General features: G+C 41.6%; 1 protein-coding gene across 1 annotated transcript; it reads right to left on the bottom strand.

Moving 5' to 3' along the window:
- Positions 1 to 133: 133 nt before the first annotated feature.
- On the bottom strand, positions 134 to 16056 carry LOC106592979 (ectonucleoside triphosphate diphosphohydrolase 5 (inactive)). Its single transcript, XM_014184360.2, has 15 exons — positions 16019 to 16056; positions 14469 to 14552; positions 12108 to 12801; positions 11608 to 11687; positions 11107 to 11250; positions 10648 to 10723; positions 9999 to 10034; positions 6219 to 6307; positions 6028 to 6107; positions 4348 to 4409; positions 4058 to 4159; positions 3133 to 3276; positions 2858 to 2914; positions 1768 to 1883; positions 134 to 1645 (listed from the first exon to the last, which is right to left on the bottom strand). Exons 3-15 carry the CDS (start codon positions 12385 to 12387, stop codon positions 1562 to 1564), a joined length of 1350 nt encoding a protein of 449 aa, XP_014039835.1. The 5' UTR covers positions 12388 to 12801; positions 14469 to 14552; positions 16019 to 16056; the 3' UTR covers positions 134 to 1561.
- Between the last annotated feature and the right edge of the window lie 268 nt (positions 16057 to 16324).

The raw sequence follows: 16324 nt of genomic DNA, 5'->3' as shown, positions 1-16324 counted from the left end.
TTGCACCAGGTTTTCATAAAAAGTGATTTACATGATCAGTTATCAAGCAGTTCACCTTAAAACTTTGTGAACATTATGCAGCAGAAATAAAGTTTTCTTTTGCAAAGTCAAAGCAGTTACAGTCTGGAAAGTATTTAACTTATACAGGTTTACTTTGTAGTATTATATACAGCAGTAGTTATTGTACACATTTGCTACTGAACATAGCGGCTATTGTTGAATAGGCTAATGCATTGCACGAAGAGCAGTTATACAGCGAAGTTCATTTTGTACAAATTGCACCAGAATTCAAAATAATCAGGATCTGAGATTTAAATATTTGTACAGTTCACAAGAAAATAACAAACCGTATTAATAAGCAGTATGTGTGCCTTGCACCTAGAGCTATATCCGCACAACTGAAAGATTTATGGGTTTAATGTCTTTGATATACCTGACATGCTTCTTAGGCTGTATGTATCAGTCTATGGGTGATATAGTACTAGAGGGATATTGAAATGATGACTGATTGCTGAATACAGCAACAAGCCAAAGCCACATTTTAATTTGGAGAGGGTCATGTAGTCTTGTCACGGTTGATCGAACAATGACCATTTAGTGCTCCACTGTAGACAACACAAATAATGCAGACTTTACCAACAGTCAGAAAAACAAAACACTCACTTTTCTGATTCAATTCAACTGGCTATTCTACACAAGGCCACATCTACTAAGGCTGCACTTTCAAAACATAGGCATCAACGTCATACATACAATAGTATTCATATATCAAATGCAAGACATACTCAGTGAGAACACTACCGTCTCATCCTCTGTGCTTTACTTGCCCCCTGAGTTGTGGCAAATTGGTCACCTCCTTTAACATTGATGAATATGTACAACTCTGTAGACAACATCCAAGCAACAGTTCTCAGCTACAGCATCGACAGTTAAAGTGTTATGTGCAAAGTATGAGGGGAAACTTTTCTATTTACTTAACTTCAATGATATATTGCTTAAGTCTTGTGAGGGAAAATATCTTGTTCACCTGTCCTACAGTATGATGTACTGGAAATATATTTCCAGATAGAATGAGTTGCAGGCATTCAGAGCTATGACTGAAGGTTGCATTCCTGAAACTTATTTTTTCTCTCCAAATATTCCTCTGTACTTTACAGTGCACTCCAGGACCACAGTAAGCACCAAAGTTCTCTAAATACCTGACTAGTTGCAGTGCTTCTAACTACTCTACATGCTCAAAGGTAGCCAAATAAGACTGCATTTCAGGTCAGACACCCCGAAGGAAGCGTATATATAAACGCTTGCTTTACAAAAATATAGTCAACTCACTAATTATGGATGAAACATACAGTAGAAATAGCTGTCCTTCATTATAAAAAATATAGTGATTTCTTTGTCAACAGTTCTTGGATTATTTGCAGGAGGGTGCTGGGAATGGAGGGGAGGGGTTGGCTGGAGAAGCTTGGCAGTGCTGCTGAGCAGGTGGGAGGGATGGGCGGGGGGGTGCCCCCATTAACAGACTGTCCCTCTCAGTGCCTGCAGGCAGGTAGAATAGCTGCCCTTAGTGGATGTTGAGGTTGTTGAAGTGATCGAATGTGGCTCCCAAGGCCCAACTTGTCTCAACATTGTTCACCTTCTTGGCGAGCTGTGGATCAGAACAAGAAAAAAAACATACAAAATAAACCATCATGTTAAGTTTTGACCTATTAACCTCTTGGTGCCTGTCCCCTCCCTGTGTGCCCAGTGACCTGTTCCTGACTGTCTCACCTGCAGCACTGTGTTGTCCTTGAAGCCAAAGCCCTCCTTCAACAGGCATGTGATATATGTCATATCCATGCAGAGGAAGGGGCTGATGGGACGGTACTTGGTCATCTTGTTGCACACTTAAACAAAAACAAGACGGCACTACATTAACAACAACTCACATACCACTGACAGAAAGCTGAGAGCACGGGTGGGCGTATTTAGAGATATCTTGTGTCATGTTCAAAGTGGGGTCAAGCAGCAGACAACCATTAACCTGTATGCCACATTATAGAAAGCTGGTCATCTTGTTTTGTTTATTTAGTTTGTTTAGCTGACTGAGCAAGGGGGTGTGAGAAGAGTCAAGGGTCTACACATGTTGGTGAATCTGGGGGTGGGAGGCTGAGCCAAACAGACTAGCTGTACACAGCGTGTCTCTCTCAATCTCAGCCCCCGAGTCGGGTTGGGTGTTGTGTGGCTGTCAGGTACAAGAGACAGAGCTCAGAGCTGCCCGGGTCAACTGCCTGCCAACCTGTCCAATGCCAGACGTGTTCATCGAGACCATGTGAAAGTGTTCTCACAATGCAAATAGACTTTACATAACACACCAACTCACTTCTGCTAGCTGTAAATCTAGCACAACACGGGCATTTATTTTGCCACATACTCTAATGGATTAACCAAGGCTATATGTCCATCTAACGTGTGAGGACACTTTTCACATCACATTACAGTCAATTATGTGTAAATGTCTTAAGTAAATGTCCAAGTGTATATAGAATATTAATGTATTTGTGTATGCTCCAAGAACAGTTAAGAATCAGACATTTCATCTAATGGTCCTTGGTTATATTGGAAATGGCAGAAAAATGTGCCAATGTTAGGTTAGCTGTGTCAAGATGAAGTTTGGCCACAAACAAGGTTGAATATTTGTGTGAGTTCAAACAGCGTGTATTTTTGCAGGCAAACTTTGTGGGGTAAGGAACTGATATTTTGTGAGGCCTTGTGAGATTGTTGGAGTCTAAAATAAACACCAACATTTCTTGATTGTACACTGTGTACTGTATCAATATAGTCAACATGTGTCTAAGAGAAAAGCCTAGGACTCTCTCACCTTCTTTGGCTCTCTTCTTGAAGTCCCTGACTTCTACCATACCACCCCGACTGCCATCTGGAAAACAAAAACAAGACTAGCCTACTTTTAGTGATCTGCTACAACAGTTGTCATTTCAATTTTCTAAGCATAATCATGAAAAATGCAGTAAATGTATTTGAGTAGAAAACAATTAAACCATTTATTTTTAATTAAACACTTCATATCATTGAGATTTTACTGGATGCAGACTGAATGTTGATTTTGCAGCTGTCTTGCTCTGTGTGTCTTCTCACCAATGAGGCCTGACTCTACAGCTCTGTCGAAGTAGTAGGAGAAGGCGTAGAAGATGCTGCTGCCCTTTATCTCGTACGGCTGGTGCACGATGCCTTTCACCACCCTCATCACCTCATAGTAGCACAGCTTGTACCCTGCATAGCCTGAAGAGAGATCACATCATTAGTATCTAACACAAGCTGTACTCAATCTTCAAGGTAGGTATCATATTTAGATTACAGAGTTATGTCAGCTTTATGACAACAAAACACCCAATTCAATTGTTAACAATTCAAAATCAGCACCAACAATAAAATATTTATTTTCAAATGAGAGTGAAATAACTGAGTTCGCTGCATGCTTGTGGTGGAATGCACTGGGAGACCCTGGAGCCTCTTTATGATGTCAAAATGGGGTTGAGGCTATGGGCTCTCAAGAGCGCGACACTCGAAAAACCTTAAAAGTACACTCACAGCACCCTGGGATTGGTTGGTTACAACCAGGGAAACCAAGTGCTGACAAGAGTAGCACTTAGCATAGGCCTGTTGGGTGATCTATTTTTACCACATAACTGTGAGCGGTCAACATCAAGCCTTTCGTTACACAGAGAAATAACATCTCTGGGACTAACCCAGTATCTTTTGGCTACATGACTGTGGTATGGGAGTGTTGCATTATTTGCGGAGTTAACTGACAATTTTCCTCTCATTTAAATACAAGGTTTGCTGTATTATAACTGTTGAAAGTCTGAGTGCAGAGAGAAAGAATGACAAAACATGCATTTTGCACCACAGTGCAGCTGGCTCCAGTGGAAAAATGTTCCCAACTCTTACTCAACTAAACTCTTACATTGAGCTATCTGAGACAGAATAATTGATTTCTAGATTAGAGGATTATTTTTTTTAAATGATGTTATCGAAATGGTATGTTTTATTTTGCGCTTACCATCAGGAATTCCGCTAACTTTGTAAGTGATTCCACCAAAAGTCCAGTCCTCTCTGAACTTCTTGGGTAGACAGGAGCTTGTGAAAACTTTCCACTCCAGACCTGAAAGAATAAACCAGATTGGTTATAGGATTGTCCCCCCGAGGATGACATTTAAATAGTGTGTCTGATTTATAGAAATCTTAAGTGTGTCTTGCAGCATTATACAAATCTATTCATCTGTCATGAACAGATGAATGACTTTGCAGTTAAGCTTGCATATCTAAGTAAATATGCCCATTTTAAATTACCATCAGCTCCCAAAGCCCCAAGAGTTGCCAATCGAGCAGCTACAAGTCCATTTCCAAGGTAGCTGAATGAGGAAAGAAATTCAGAATACATTCATGACAATCAGGGGCGGAAATCCCGGGGGGGACACGACCCCCCCACCCTGGGAAAAATATGATTTGTCCCGCCCAATACATCACTGAAACATAACTATGTAATTTAAATAATATTAATAATACGCAATGAAAGCAATTGTGCTGATTATAGACACTTAATAGCTCGTTTTTAAGTTTCAAAAGATTGCGACCCCCCCACCCTTTGCCTCACAATGGTTTGATCCACTGCCAGTTCCTTAGCTTGCGAGGTAACGAACGTAACTGACGTGAGGTTAATCCAGTCAATCGCGCACACACACTAGCTGAATATGCAGAGCTAGCGCGCAAATATTAACTATTAAGCTAGCTAGTACCTATTCCATTTATGTGGCGTCGTCAAAGATGGAATCTTTGCTATCGTCAATTTATTCCAAGATCAGCATGCATGTAAGTTAGTGCTTCAAAGTCCCTGTGATAAGGTTAGCGATAAACTGAACAGAACTACACTCTCTTCTACCATTGTTTTAAATATATTTAATGGTCTCGTTGCAAAAGCTAAATTGTCGCAAGGGAACTTTTATTTATATATTTTATTTCACCTTTATTTAACCCGGGTAGCAAAGATTATAGCAAACACCACTGAATTGGTGCTCGCTAGCTTTGCAAATTCAGCTATTGTTAGAAGCCAGCCAATATGAAACAAACGATTAAAATTGCAAAAGGTTGCAGCATATGTTGTGTAAATGGTGAACTCATACAGCTGTCAACTCTTGTCACTGCAATCCGTTTCACATTTGCTAGCTACCTTTTAGATCGAAGCCCATATAGAATGATAGAAGATAAGATGATAGAAGCCCATCTCCTACTGTAAATAACCTACATACTGTGTGTGTGTAGCCAACCAGGTAGAAAAATGGCAGAAAAATGGCAGAAAAAAGACGGACATCAGAGTATTTTTCAGTACACCAAAACGCAAAGTAAGAACCCTAGTAGCCTAATATCTCAAAGACTAGTTGATAAAATGTTCATAAGAAAGAAATGAAATTCTAATGGGAATGTTTCACAATGATGTCATTAGGCAGAGCAGGCAACAGATGGCACACAGACAGCAGAGTTGGGGACAGATATGCAGGGCCGGACTGGCAGAGACAGGGAGTCTCAGGTAAGTTTGTTGAGTCTTTGTTTGGCAACATTATGAAAGGTTCTAAAAATGTTTTACTTGTAAAATAGGAACATAATTGGAAAATGCCATGGATACCCCCACAACTTAAACTGGTGACTGAACTAAGATTTGTTAAAGGCAATGGTATTGCTGTTGTGATTAGTTGTGTAGTTTTGGGTACCGGTAGTTAGGAGTACGGCAAACACCTTATTTCTTTGGTTCCTCAATATACATTTACCATATTAAACGTAGGCTATGTGTTACAGCACTACTTTTGGTGTCCCCCTCAAGAATTGCTCTTGAGAAAATGTAATGTAATTGTCCCCTCCAAAGTTGATATCAGATTTTCGCCCCTGATGACAATGCCAAAGTAATGTGAGTATACTGTTTTGCATTGTATGCCATGACATATAAAGTAACTGCTGTACCAATGGTTGATTACTCACCTGTGAGTGTAGAGCTGTAGAGTGTTATTGAACATGTTGATGTTGGCAATGTAACTGGCTGGGGCGGTGAACACTGTTTTCTATGGGAACAGAGAGAGGTGTTCAGTAATATGTCATTAAATAGCAATAGTTATTAGCAATAGCAATCTTTGCAAAACGTCACTAACAGTGGAGTTCAGTTGAACATTTACCTTTGATTTTGGAAGGAAAGTGATCTGGGTAGATCCTCCACCCAAGTCCAGGATACCCACTGTCTTCCTGGTCTTGGCATACAAGTGCCCTAAAGCAAACAGACGGAAAGTCAAACACACAGAATTGGAAATAGAAAACTATAGACAGGATGCTATCCATCATCAACATTATAAACAGAAAGTAGAACATACACATACTGTACATTGACCACATACTGCATTTAGCATTCATTCATATTCTAACCACCCGCCTGAGACAAAGACTGGCATTCTAACAGATGTACAGGGCCTTCAGAGTATTCAGACCCCTTCACTTTTTCCACATTTTGTTACATTACAACCGTATTCCAAAATGGACTAAATCGTTTTTTTCTACATCAATCTACACACAATACCCCATATTGACAATGCAAATGTATTAAAAATAAAAAAACTGAAATATCACATTTACATAAGTATTCAGACCTTTTACTCAGTACTTTGTTGAAGCACCTTTTTAAGCAGCGATTACAGCCTTGAGTCTTCAAATCAAATGTTATTGGTCACATACACATGGTTAGCAGATGTTTTTTGCGAGTGTAGCGAAATGCTTGTGCTTCTAGTTCCAACAGTGCAGCAATATCTAACAAGTAATCTAACAATTCCACAACAACTACCTAATACACACAAATCTAAGTAAAGGAATGGAATAAGAATATATACATTTTAATATATGGATGAGCAGTGACCGAGCGGCATAGGCAAGTTGCAATAGATGGTATAAAATACAGTGTATATATATATATATATGATCGTGGACTTATTCCTGAAGTCCACGATCATCTCCTTTGTTTTGTTGACGTTGCGTTAGAGGTTGTTTTCCTGACACCACACTCCGAGTGCCCTCACCTCCTCCCTATAGGCTGTCTCGTCATTGTTGGTAATCAAGCCTACTACTGTTGGGTCGTCTGCAAATTTGATGATTGAGTTGGAGGCGTGCATGGCCACGCAATCATGGGTGAACATGGAGTACAGGAGGGGGCTGAGCATGCACCCTTGTGGGGCACCAGTGCTGAGATTCAGCAAAGTGGAGGTGTTGTTTCCTACCTTCACCACCTGGGGGCGGCCCGTCAGGAAGTCTAGGACCCAATTGCACAGGGCGGGGTTGAGACCCAGGGCCTCAAGCTTAATGATGAGCTTGGAGGGTACTATGGTGTTGAATGCTGAACTGTAGGCAATGAACAGCATGCTTACGTAGGTATTCCTCTCGTCCAGATAGGATAGGGCAGTGTGATGGCGACCTATTGGGGCAGTACACAAATTGAAGTGGGGTGACAGGGTGACAGGTAAGGTGGAGGTGATATGATCCTTCACTAGTCTCTCAAAGCACTTCATGATGACAGAAGTGAGTGCTACGGGGCGATAGTCATTCAGTTCAATTACCTTTGCCTTCTTGGGTACAGGAACAATGCTGGCCATCTTGAAGCATGTGGGGACAGCAGACTGGGATAGGGGGAGATTGAATATGTCCGTAAAGACACCCGCCAGCTTGTCTGCGCATGCTCTAAGGATGCGGCTAGGGATGCCGTCTGGGCTGGCAGCCTTGCGAGGGTTAACACGTTTAAATGGCTTACTCACGTCGGCCACGGAGAAGGTGAGCCCACAGTCCTTGGTAGCGGGCCACGTCGGTAGTACTGTATTATCCTCAAAGTGGGCAAAGAAGGTGTTTAGTTTGTCTAGAAGCAAGACGTCAGTGTCCGTGACGTGGCTGATTTTCTTTTTGTAGTCTGATTGTCTGTTGACCCTGCCACATACGTCTCGTGTCTGAGCCATTGAATTGCGACTCCACTTTGTCCCAGTATTGACATTTCGCTTGTTTGATTGCCATGCGGAGGGAATAACTACACAGTTTGTATTCAGCCATATTGGTCCGCGCTTTCAGTTTTGCGTGAATGCCGCCATCTTTCCACAGTTTCTGGTTAGGGTAGGTTTTAATAGTCACAGTGGGTACAACATCTCCTATGCACTTCCTTATAAACTCACTCCCTGAATCAGCGTGAATAGTCCTTATCACGGGTACATCCTGTTTGAGTTTCTGCCTATAGGAAGGGGGAAGCAAAATGGAGTCGTGGTCAGATTTGCCGAAAGGAGGGCGGGGGAGGGCTGTGTATGCATTGCGGAAGTTAGAGTAGCAGTCTTCTTGAGTATGACGCTACAAACTTGGCATACCTGTATTTGGGGATTTTCTCTCATTCTTCTCTGCAGATGCTCTCAAGCTCTTGTCAGGTTGGATGGGGAGCGTCACTGCACAGCTATTTTCAGGTCTCTCCAGAGATGTTCAATCAGGTTCAAGTCCGGGCTCTGGCTGGGCTACTCAAGGACATTCAGAGACTTGTCCCGAAACCACTCCTGTGTTGTCTTGGCTGTGTGCTTAGGGTGGTTGCCCTGTTGGAAGGTGAACTTTCACCCCCAGTCTGAGAACAGGTTTTCATCAAGGATCTCTCTGTACTCTGTACTGATGCTCCCTTCATCTTTCTCTTGATCCTGACTAGTCTCCCACTCCCTGCAGCTGAAAAACATCCAAACAACATGATGCTGCCACCACCATGCTTCACCGTAGGGATGGGGCCAGGTTTCCTCCAGACGTGACGCTTGGCATTCAGGCCAAAGAGTTCAATCTTGGTTTCATCAGACCAGATAATCTTGTTTCTCATGGTCTGAGAGTCCTTTAGGTGCCTTTTGGCAAACTTCAAGCAGGCTGTCATGTGCCTTTTACTGAGGAGTGGCTTCCGTCTGGCCACTCTACTATAAATACCTGATTGGTGGAGTGCTGCAGAGATGGTTGTCCTTCTGGAAAGTTATCCGATCTCCACAGAGGAACTCTGGAGCTCTGTCAGAGTGACCATCGGGTTTTTGGTCACCTCCGTGACCAAGGCCCTTCTCCCCCGACTGCTCAGTTAGGCCGGGCGACCAGCTCTAGGACGAGTCCTGGTAGTTCCAAACCTCTACCACTTAAAAATGATTGAGGCCACTGTGTTCTTGGGGACCTTAAATGCTGCAGACATTTTTTGGTACCCTGCCCCAGATCTGTGCCTCAACACAACCCTGTTTCAGAGCTCTGCAGACAATTCCTTTGACCTCATGGCTTTGTTTTTGCCCTGACATTCACTGTCAACTGTGGGACCAGACAGGTGCGTGCTTTTCCAAATCATGTCTAATTAATTGAATTTACCACAGGTGGACTCCAATCAAGTTGTAGAAACATCTCAAGGATGATCAATGGAAACAGGAAGCACCTGAGCTCAATTTCGAGTAACATAGCAAAGGGTCTGAATACTTATGTAAATAAGGTACTTCTGTTTTTTATTTTCAATACATTTGCAAGCAAGTCTAAAAACCTGTTTTTGCTTTGTCACGGTGAGGTATTGTGTAGATTGATGGGGAAATATATGTATTTAAACCATTTTAGAATAAGGTTGTAACGTAACAAAATGTGAAAAAATGGAGGGGATCTGAATACTTTCTGAATGCACTATAGGTCTGTGGCCACCGAGACGAAGAAGAAGGCTATTGTTTGGGCCATAGGATAGGTTTGAAAAGAAATCTCCTCTTATTACTGCGTAAAAATTGAGGGAATTTTACATCCCATCGTGACCAGATGGTGGCCAACATGACTCAATACAAGACAGTCAGACAAAGACAGGAGTCTTTCACTGCCCGGCAACTGTGTACAGTGTAAACCTCAGAAATGACCCCCCTGACCATTAACACCACCTTAGCAAAACATGAGCAATGCCTTACCTGTCAAAAAGTTCACCGTTACCCAGGCCAGGACTCCTACGAGAGAGAGTCGATGGAGAGTGTAAACATTCACTTGAACAAAATCATGTGCAATTGTTGCCTTTGTAGTCTTGTAGTTGGAAGTTACCATACATATTGCCATTTGAACACATGCATGGAGGACAGACTGAACTGTCAGTTCAGAGATTGGAGTTTTTTTTATATAATTTAGCAGCTGTGTTACATTAGTAATATTTGTCTGACATGGATAGACCAACCCAGGTAATTACTACTGTCTCAGATCTCATGTTATGGCTCTCATAAAGTGAGTCTAATGAATTGCACATCTGATGAAACAGGAGTTAGTGTGGGTATCTTAATGAGTGATGTGGAGGATCACTTAATATTGGGCGTGGGAAGGGAACTCAGACAAGATTATTTAGTTGCTCTATGAGGTAGCAATAGAGCTCTTATAAAAACATGTTATGAGGGCAGAGTTGGTATATACTAACTACCTTGTTTGACAATACTGCAGTGTTTTGCTAATCTAACCAATGTCTGCAATTAAATGATTGAATGAGTTTCACTCTTTACCAACATAACCAAAATACCACAATAGCGTAAAATAAAATTAGAGAGATGTTGGTGACATACCAACAAAATGGCATACCTTCATTTGTTCCATTCATTATGGAGACACTGTTGTTTGGTACAAAGAATGGGGACTCGCCAAAGACTTCCCGAACCTACATAGACAATTTATGATGACAGTGCATATTAACAAAGAACATCCTGAATAAAGACAATAAGAACAAAACATGAAGCTAAAATACCATTATATCTCTTATATCTAGACTCAGGAATCATTCTGAGGCACATTTGTCTGAGAATGACGGAATTTAAAAACCACAAGCATAGCTAGAGTATCCACATTAATTTAATAATTCAATTTAATAATTCAAATGACATATTCCACTACATTTTGCAGTGATGGCCACCAAAAAGTCGGAAGACTTTCCCCCGTTCTTTCAAGGACACTTGTAAGCACTTAGCGGTTTCTCGTCCCTATCCTTGGAAGGACGCGTCATCCCTGTGCCAAACTGTCTGAGGGGAGAGAAAACGTGCATACCTCATCCAGCAGAGCGTTAGCCTTCTCCTCGGGTAGGAGGCGGAGCCCGGCTGTGGCTTTCAGGACCACCGGGGTCTGCTTCCACTCATGCTCTGGCACCGTCTTCTTGGCCACCTTCAGCAGCGCTCTGATCGTGTTCCCACCCTGAATGGGATAACAGGCATTAACAGATGAGCATGGTCGCCACTGGAACACTCTCAGCATATCCGTGACCAAACTAGGCTGATATGGATATTTCAACAGTGAATGAAGTATATAACGGCATTAACATATTCAGTTGATTAAAGGGTTGATATGTTTTTCCACATATGCTGTTCACATCATCAGGTTTGTAAAATGTAGATCCCAAGAAAGTAAAGATCAGACGTAGTGATAGCATCAGCAGAATCAGTTCATGTAATTATATGGTCTACATCACATTGCAGACTGTAATGTGGACTGTGGACAAACCTCCTAATTCCCCCAATCCCTAAATGAGAAAATGATAGACATGATACATACCTCTTCAGGCTTATCTTTATATGCAGACAGACCAGGCTTCACTGCATGATACATCTCATTGTCCAGAACTGGCAGCTCAACTAAAAAGAGAAACAGTGGATGCATTCAAATGTCAAACAAGATATGAACGTGAAATAACAGAACTCGGTTGCATTTATGTCTGCTTTTAAATTAGCTTTGATGCCTCAATCACTCCATTACTTTACAATCGCTGATGTTTAGACAGAGTAAATACAAAAACAACAAATTCCCTTCTAGAGTCCATTGGAGGTCTGTTTTTAGGGATTTCAGTCACACTAACTACAACTCAGCTGCCTCTGGGTTCCGTTTTGTCCATGCTTGCTCTCTCCCCATGCTGACGGCACATGCTTGTGTTTACACCACTGAGCGAATGACCCAACAGCAAACAGACTCTCTGGGAGACCGCTGATTGTAACGCCCTATTGGCTCCTGAGGTAGAGTGAATGAGATACACAGAAAGAGAGAGAGAAAACACTCACCAGGGTCTTTCTGAATAAACTTGTAGATGTGGATCCGGGTGCCTGTGCTCCCAGCATCGAACATGATCCCATAGAAAGTGCGGCTGTTGACAGGTTGGGAGACCTCAGGCAAGACTTCAGGCACAACTTCAGGCAGGAGGTTTTCGGGCAGGAGGTTTTCCATGTTAGCAGAGTGTTCGTGGTGGACTGTCTGGCGGTGATAGTAGGTTGCCTCCGCTTGGAAGTTCCAAGCCAGAACCCACATGCACATTACTGTAAGGATTAGCATCTGAAGAGGCATTGTTTAAAACCCGAAGAAACACTGATGTTTTTGTAAAAGCTAAGCAAAACACGCTACAGTGCCTTTTTAGTCTTCTTCAGAGGAGCAGCACAAAATGCAGTGGCAGCAGCTTGCAGAGGTGATGAGAGGGAGGCAACCGGAGAGGCAGAGGCAGAGTGGGTAGCAATGCACACTCAGGACTGTCTGGTCATCTGTTTACAGTATATAAAGACATAAGGGCTTGGTGTGGGGCCACACCATCACAGGCCATCCACCAATCCTGTTGCGTTACATCTCAATTCCTTCAAGAGTCCCCCCTTCTGAAAGAGCTGGATACTGAATACCTGCTTATCAGAAGATTTTATTCCTAAACTGGGTAACACTAAACCATTTTTTTCTTAATCTTTAGTGTGCAAACTGGAGCCAAAAATCCCCCTAAAAGAAGAAAGAGGATATATCAAGACATCAAAACGACTGGCTTGCAGAAACTTGCAGCAATGTTCTTAAAATACATTTTATTGGTCTATTTAATTAAGACTTACATGCAAACTTGCCGATTACAAAAAATCCTTCCCTGTATCTTGACTTTTACATGCACACTTCAGTTACTTAAATTTGCCTGAATTTGCTTAATTAGCATGATGTCAGAAATAAGTTATTTTAGAGTAGATTACTTATTTTAAACTCATGTTGCTTGCACTCATTAGTATTTTGAAACAAAACTTTATAACTAAATAAAATATAATAGTTATTTCATAACTGATTAAAATGTTTGTTTTTCTAGTCTTAGTTATAAAAAGGGGTATAAAGAAAAGTAGATATAGTATAATATACTTTGGGACTTTATGGTGAGGATATAAAATGGCATTAAAATCATTAAAATTAGAAAACCCCAAATGCTTCAGCAGAATTTTGAAATTCAGACAGAAAATATTAGTCATTGCGGGGTAGAGGAGTTGCAAGATGGATTGTGCATTACCACCTGACAGCCAAAGTTGCGACAGGGAAGATCATTTTCTCTGGGTATGCACAAGTCATTTTTTGTGTGTATTACATTCCGAACCTATCATGACATGTGTGAAAATTACCACATTAAAACATATGCTGCAGCCCTTTAAACCCCAACCAACCTTTCACAAGAGATGTGCAGATGCAACTTGCACTCCAACTTGCATAAATGCTGAAAGAATGTAAGCAATAATCTCACTCCTACTCATCCCTGTGCTAACCACAAGGTTTCCTAGGAAAGAAATGTAAAGCTTCACAGGAGAGACCATGAAAAGCATGAGTGGCTGCTCTCAGTTTTAGGAATGTGGTTGCCTGGTTGGCAGGCGTCTTTAACCAGTCTATCAGCAAAAGTATTCTAATGTACTGTAATGTTCAAAGTTTCCAGGTGGGAGAGAGGCAATAACGATGTGCTACTGTAGCTCAGCAAAGAGGCCCTTCTATCTCAGAGACCTCATATGAACTGAGCTTTGCACCAGAGTGAGATTTCCTTCACTCAGTCCCCACGAGAAGCTGCAGCAACAGTGAACAAAGACTGGGCTGAAACATGTAGAATTTGTATATTTCTAGATGCAGGCTTGCTGAACTGGTCTCACCCAACTCTGCTTCTGCTACTAATGAAACTGGTTCACCACCCAGTCAAACAGAGGGTGAGTGAAGCATAAACTGTGGAGGCATGTGTCAGCTAGCTCAGCTGGCAGGGTGAAATTGAGCGGGAATGGAGGCGGCCAGTGGTCCTGCAGCAGGACTTGAGGAGGGCAGATAGGAGGTCCACGGAGAGGACATTCCAATCCCGGGACACTCCGCTGTGCAATGCACTGTTCCAACATTGTAATTTGGACTAAAAATATTGCACTTTTCTCCTTCCTTTTTTTCTAAATACTGTGGGTTCTTTTTTCCAATCCTGTGGCTCACCAATATGGTCCGTTCCCCCTATCAAAGCATGCATGTGCTGGACCTCTCATTAACTTTGTGTCAATTTAAGAATATTCTGATCTGGCATGCCATGACAACATTGTAATGCTTTATGAGCCAATTTAACAGGTTGCTGGCTGCTCACACTCAAAAACACAAGATGTCATATTAGAGTTACTTACTCTAGTCCTTACGAAAGCCACGCGTGTCTGCTGTCCCCCCATGCTGCTATCTCCAAAGTCCTTTATGGGAAGACGTATCTTGCCCTGACAAAGACAAAAGTATTCTACTTTATAATTAAGTTTGGCATTCAGACATACAGTAACCTACAGTAAGTACTACTATAGAAAATTATGTACAGTATTTTGATCATTTGCAGTGTTTTGATGGATCTGACACTTGGGAGCTTACTACTTGTACTTATCACACACTATGTTTACAGCATGAGTCAAAACATACGCCATACCTTCATGATCCAATTACAATGATTTCAGAGGACAGCCATGGTCTGACAAGTTCTAACCAATGGAGGTCAAATAACTAATGTGAGCTGAGCTGCAAAAAGCGAAACTAGAACTGTTCAGTGGTTGTGGTTGAAAACCATGATAATAATTATATTTTGTTTCATTGACATCTGTTTATTTTTTGTTGTTGTTGAAATAGTTGAGAAAAACAGTAACTTGTAAAGCAAGGTAATTGGTAAATAATATAACAATCTATATGAGAAGTTTTGTTAGCCTATAGGGCTTTAGGGAGGGAGGCATAGACCTACAGAAATGAGGCGGCACTATGACACAGCACATACTAGTCAAAGGTCCAATAAGAAATCCTCAGTGGTGGCCTATCTTAAATACAACTTTTGATGTTTTGTTGCAACTTCCACAAATGCTTTAAAGCATGAGAGGTGACCCGGGCTTTGTAATCCAAGCCTTGCAATCTATTATTAATATACCGCAATGTTACCCTCAGGAATTTCATGTTTGTGGGTGTCCTACCCCAAAACTCTATTGAAGAGACCTAAACCTTGTCATTACAATTCCAATGATAATGACAGCTTCGAAATGCTCAGGGTTATTTCAGTTCTCTACTCCCTGTCATAGCAATTAGCTTTAAATTTAGTCCCCAAACTCTGCGCATGATGCCAGTGCAAAAAGATATATTCTTAAATTTACAGTAACTACACCCTGAGATTTTATGATTTACTTTTTTGTTCAATGTTTGGTTAAATATTGTTCCTTGGGCACCCTCCAGTTTCTCCAGAAAGCAGAATTTGGAAGCCAGTTCAGCAATGTGGGCTTTGGATTCAAATGACTAACTTTACATTGTTTATTTCAGTTGGTTGAGGTTCTCAAAATCTGCATAGTCAACTGCAATTTGTTGAATTTTTGTGGATTCTCTGCAATTTATGTAATCCAACAAAACAGCTGTGTGATCCTGATGGCTGTGTAACCTGTCAGAGGTCCAAGGTTCTTCCCAGGACACACAGAACAAAATTCCTCTAAGAAGGGGTGCAAATGTCATTCCATACCAGGGGGTGCACCTCATTCCACATAGACATATGAACAGATCCTTGTGTCATTCGGAAAGTATTCAAACCCCTTGACTTTTTCCACATTTTGTGGAATACCCCATAATGACAAAGCAAAAACAGGTTTAGAAAATGTTGCACATGTATACAAATAAAAAAAACTGAAATATCACATTTACATAAGTATTCAGACATTTTACTCACTACTTTATTGAAGCATCTTTGGAAGCAATTACAGTCTTCTTGGATATGATGCTACAAGCTTGGCACACCTGTATTTGGGGAGTTTCTCCCATTCTTCTCTGCAGATCCTCTCAAGCTCTGTCAGGTTGGATGGGGAGAGTCACTGCACAGCTATTTTCAGGTCTCTTCAGAGATGTTCGATCGGGTTCAAGTCCGGGCTCTGGCTTGGCCACTCAAGGACATTCAGAGACTTGCCCCGAAGCCACTCCTGCATTGTCTTGGCTGTGTGCTTGGTCGTTGTCCTATTGGAAGGTGAACTTTCGCCCC

This window comes from Salmo salar, chromosome ssa01 (assembly GCF_905237065.1).
Source record: "Salmo salar chromosome ssa01, Ssal_v3.1, whole genome shotgun sequence".
NCBI classification, from domain to species: domain Eukaryota; kingdom Metazoa; phylum Chordata; class Actinopteri; order Salmoniformes; family Salmonidae; genus Salmo; species Salmo salar.
Note: the sequence above shows the minus strand (reverse complement) of the source record. Positions and strands in the feature narration are given on the sequence as shown.

What these genes read in the sequence shown, in the direction of transcription:
- LOC106592979 (XM_014184360.2), bottom strand. Translation starts at nt 12,387, where the DNA reads ATGCCTCTTCAGATGCTAATCCTTACAGTAATGTGCATGTGGGTTCTG. An exon ending in ATAAAGATAAGCCTGAAGAG is followed by an intron (nt 11,251 to 11,607) that starts GTATGTATCATG and finishes TATCCCATTCAG; the next exon opens with GGTGGGAACACGATCAGAGC. An exon ending in CTAACGCTCTGCTGGATGAG is followed by an intron (nt 10,724 to 11,106) that starts GTATGCACGTTT and finishes TTGTCTATGTAG; the next exon opens with GTTCGGGAAGTCTTTGGCGA.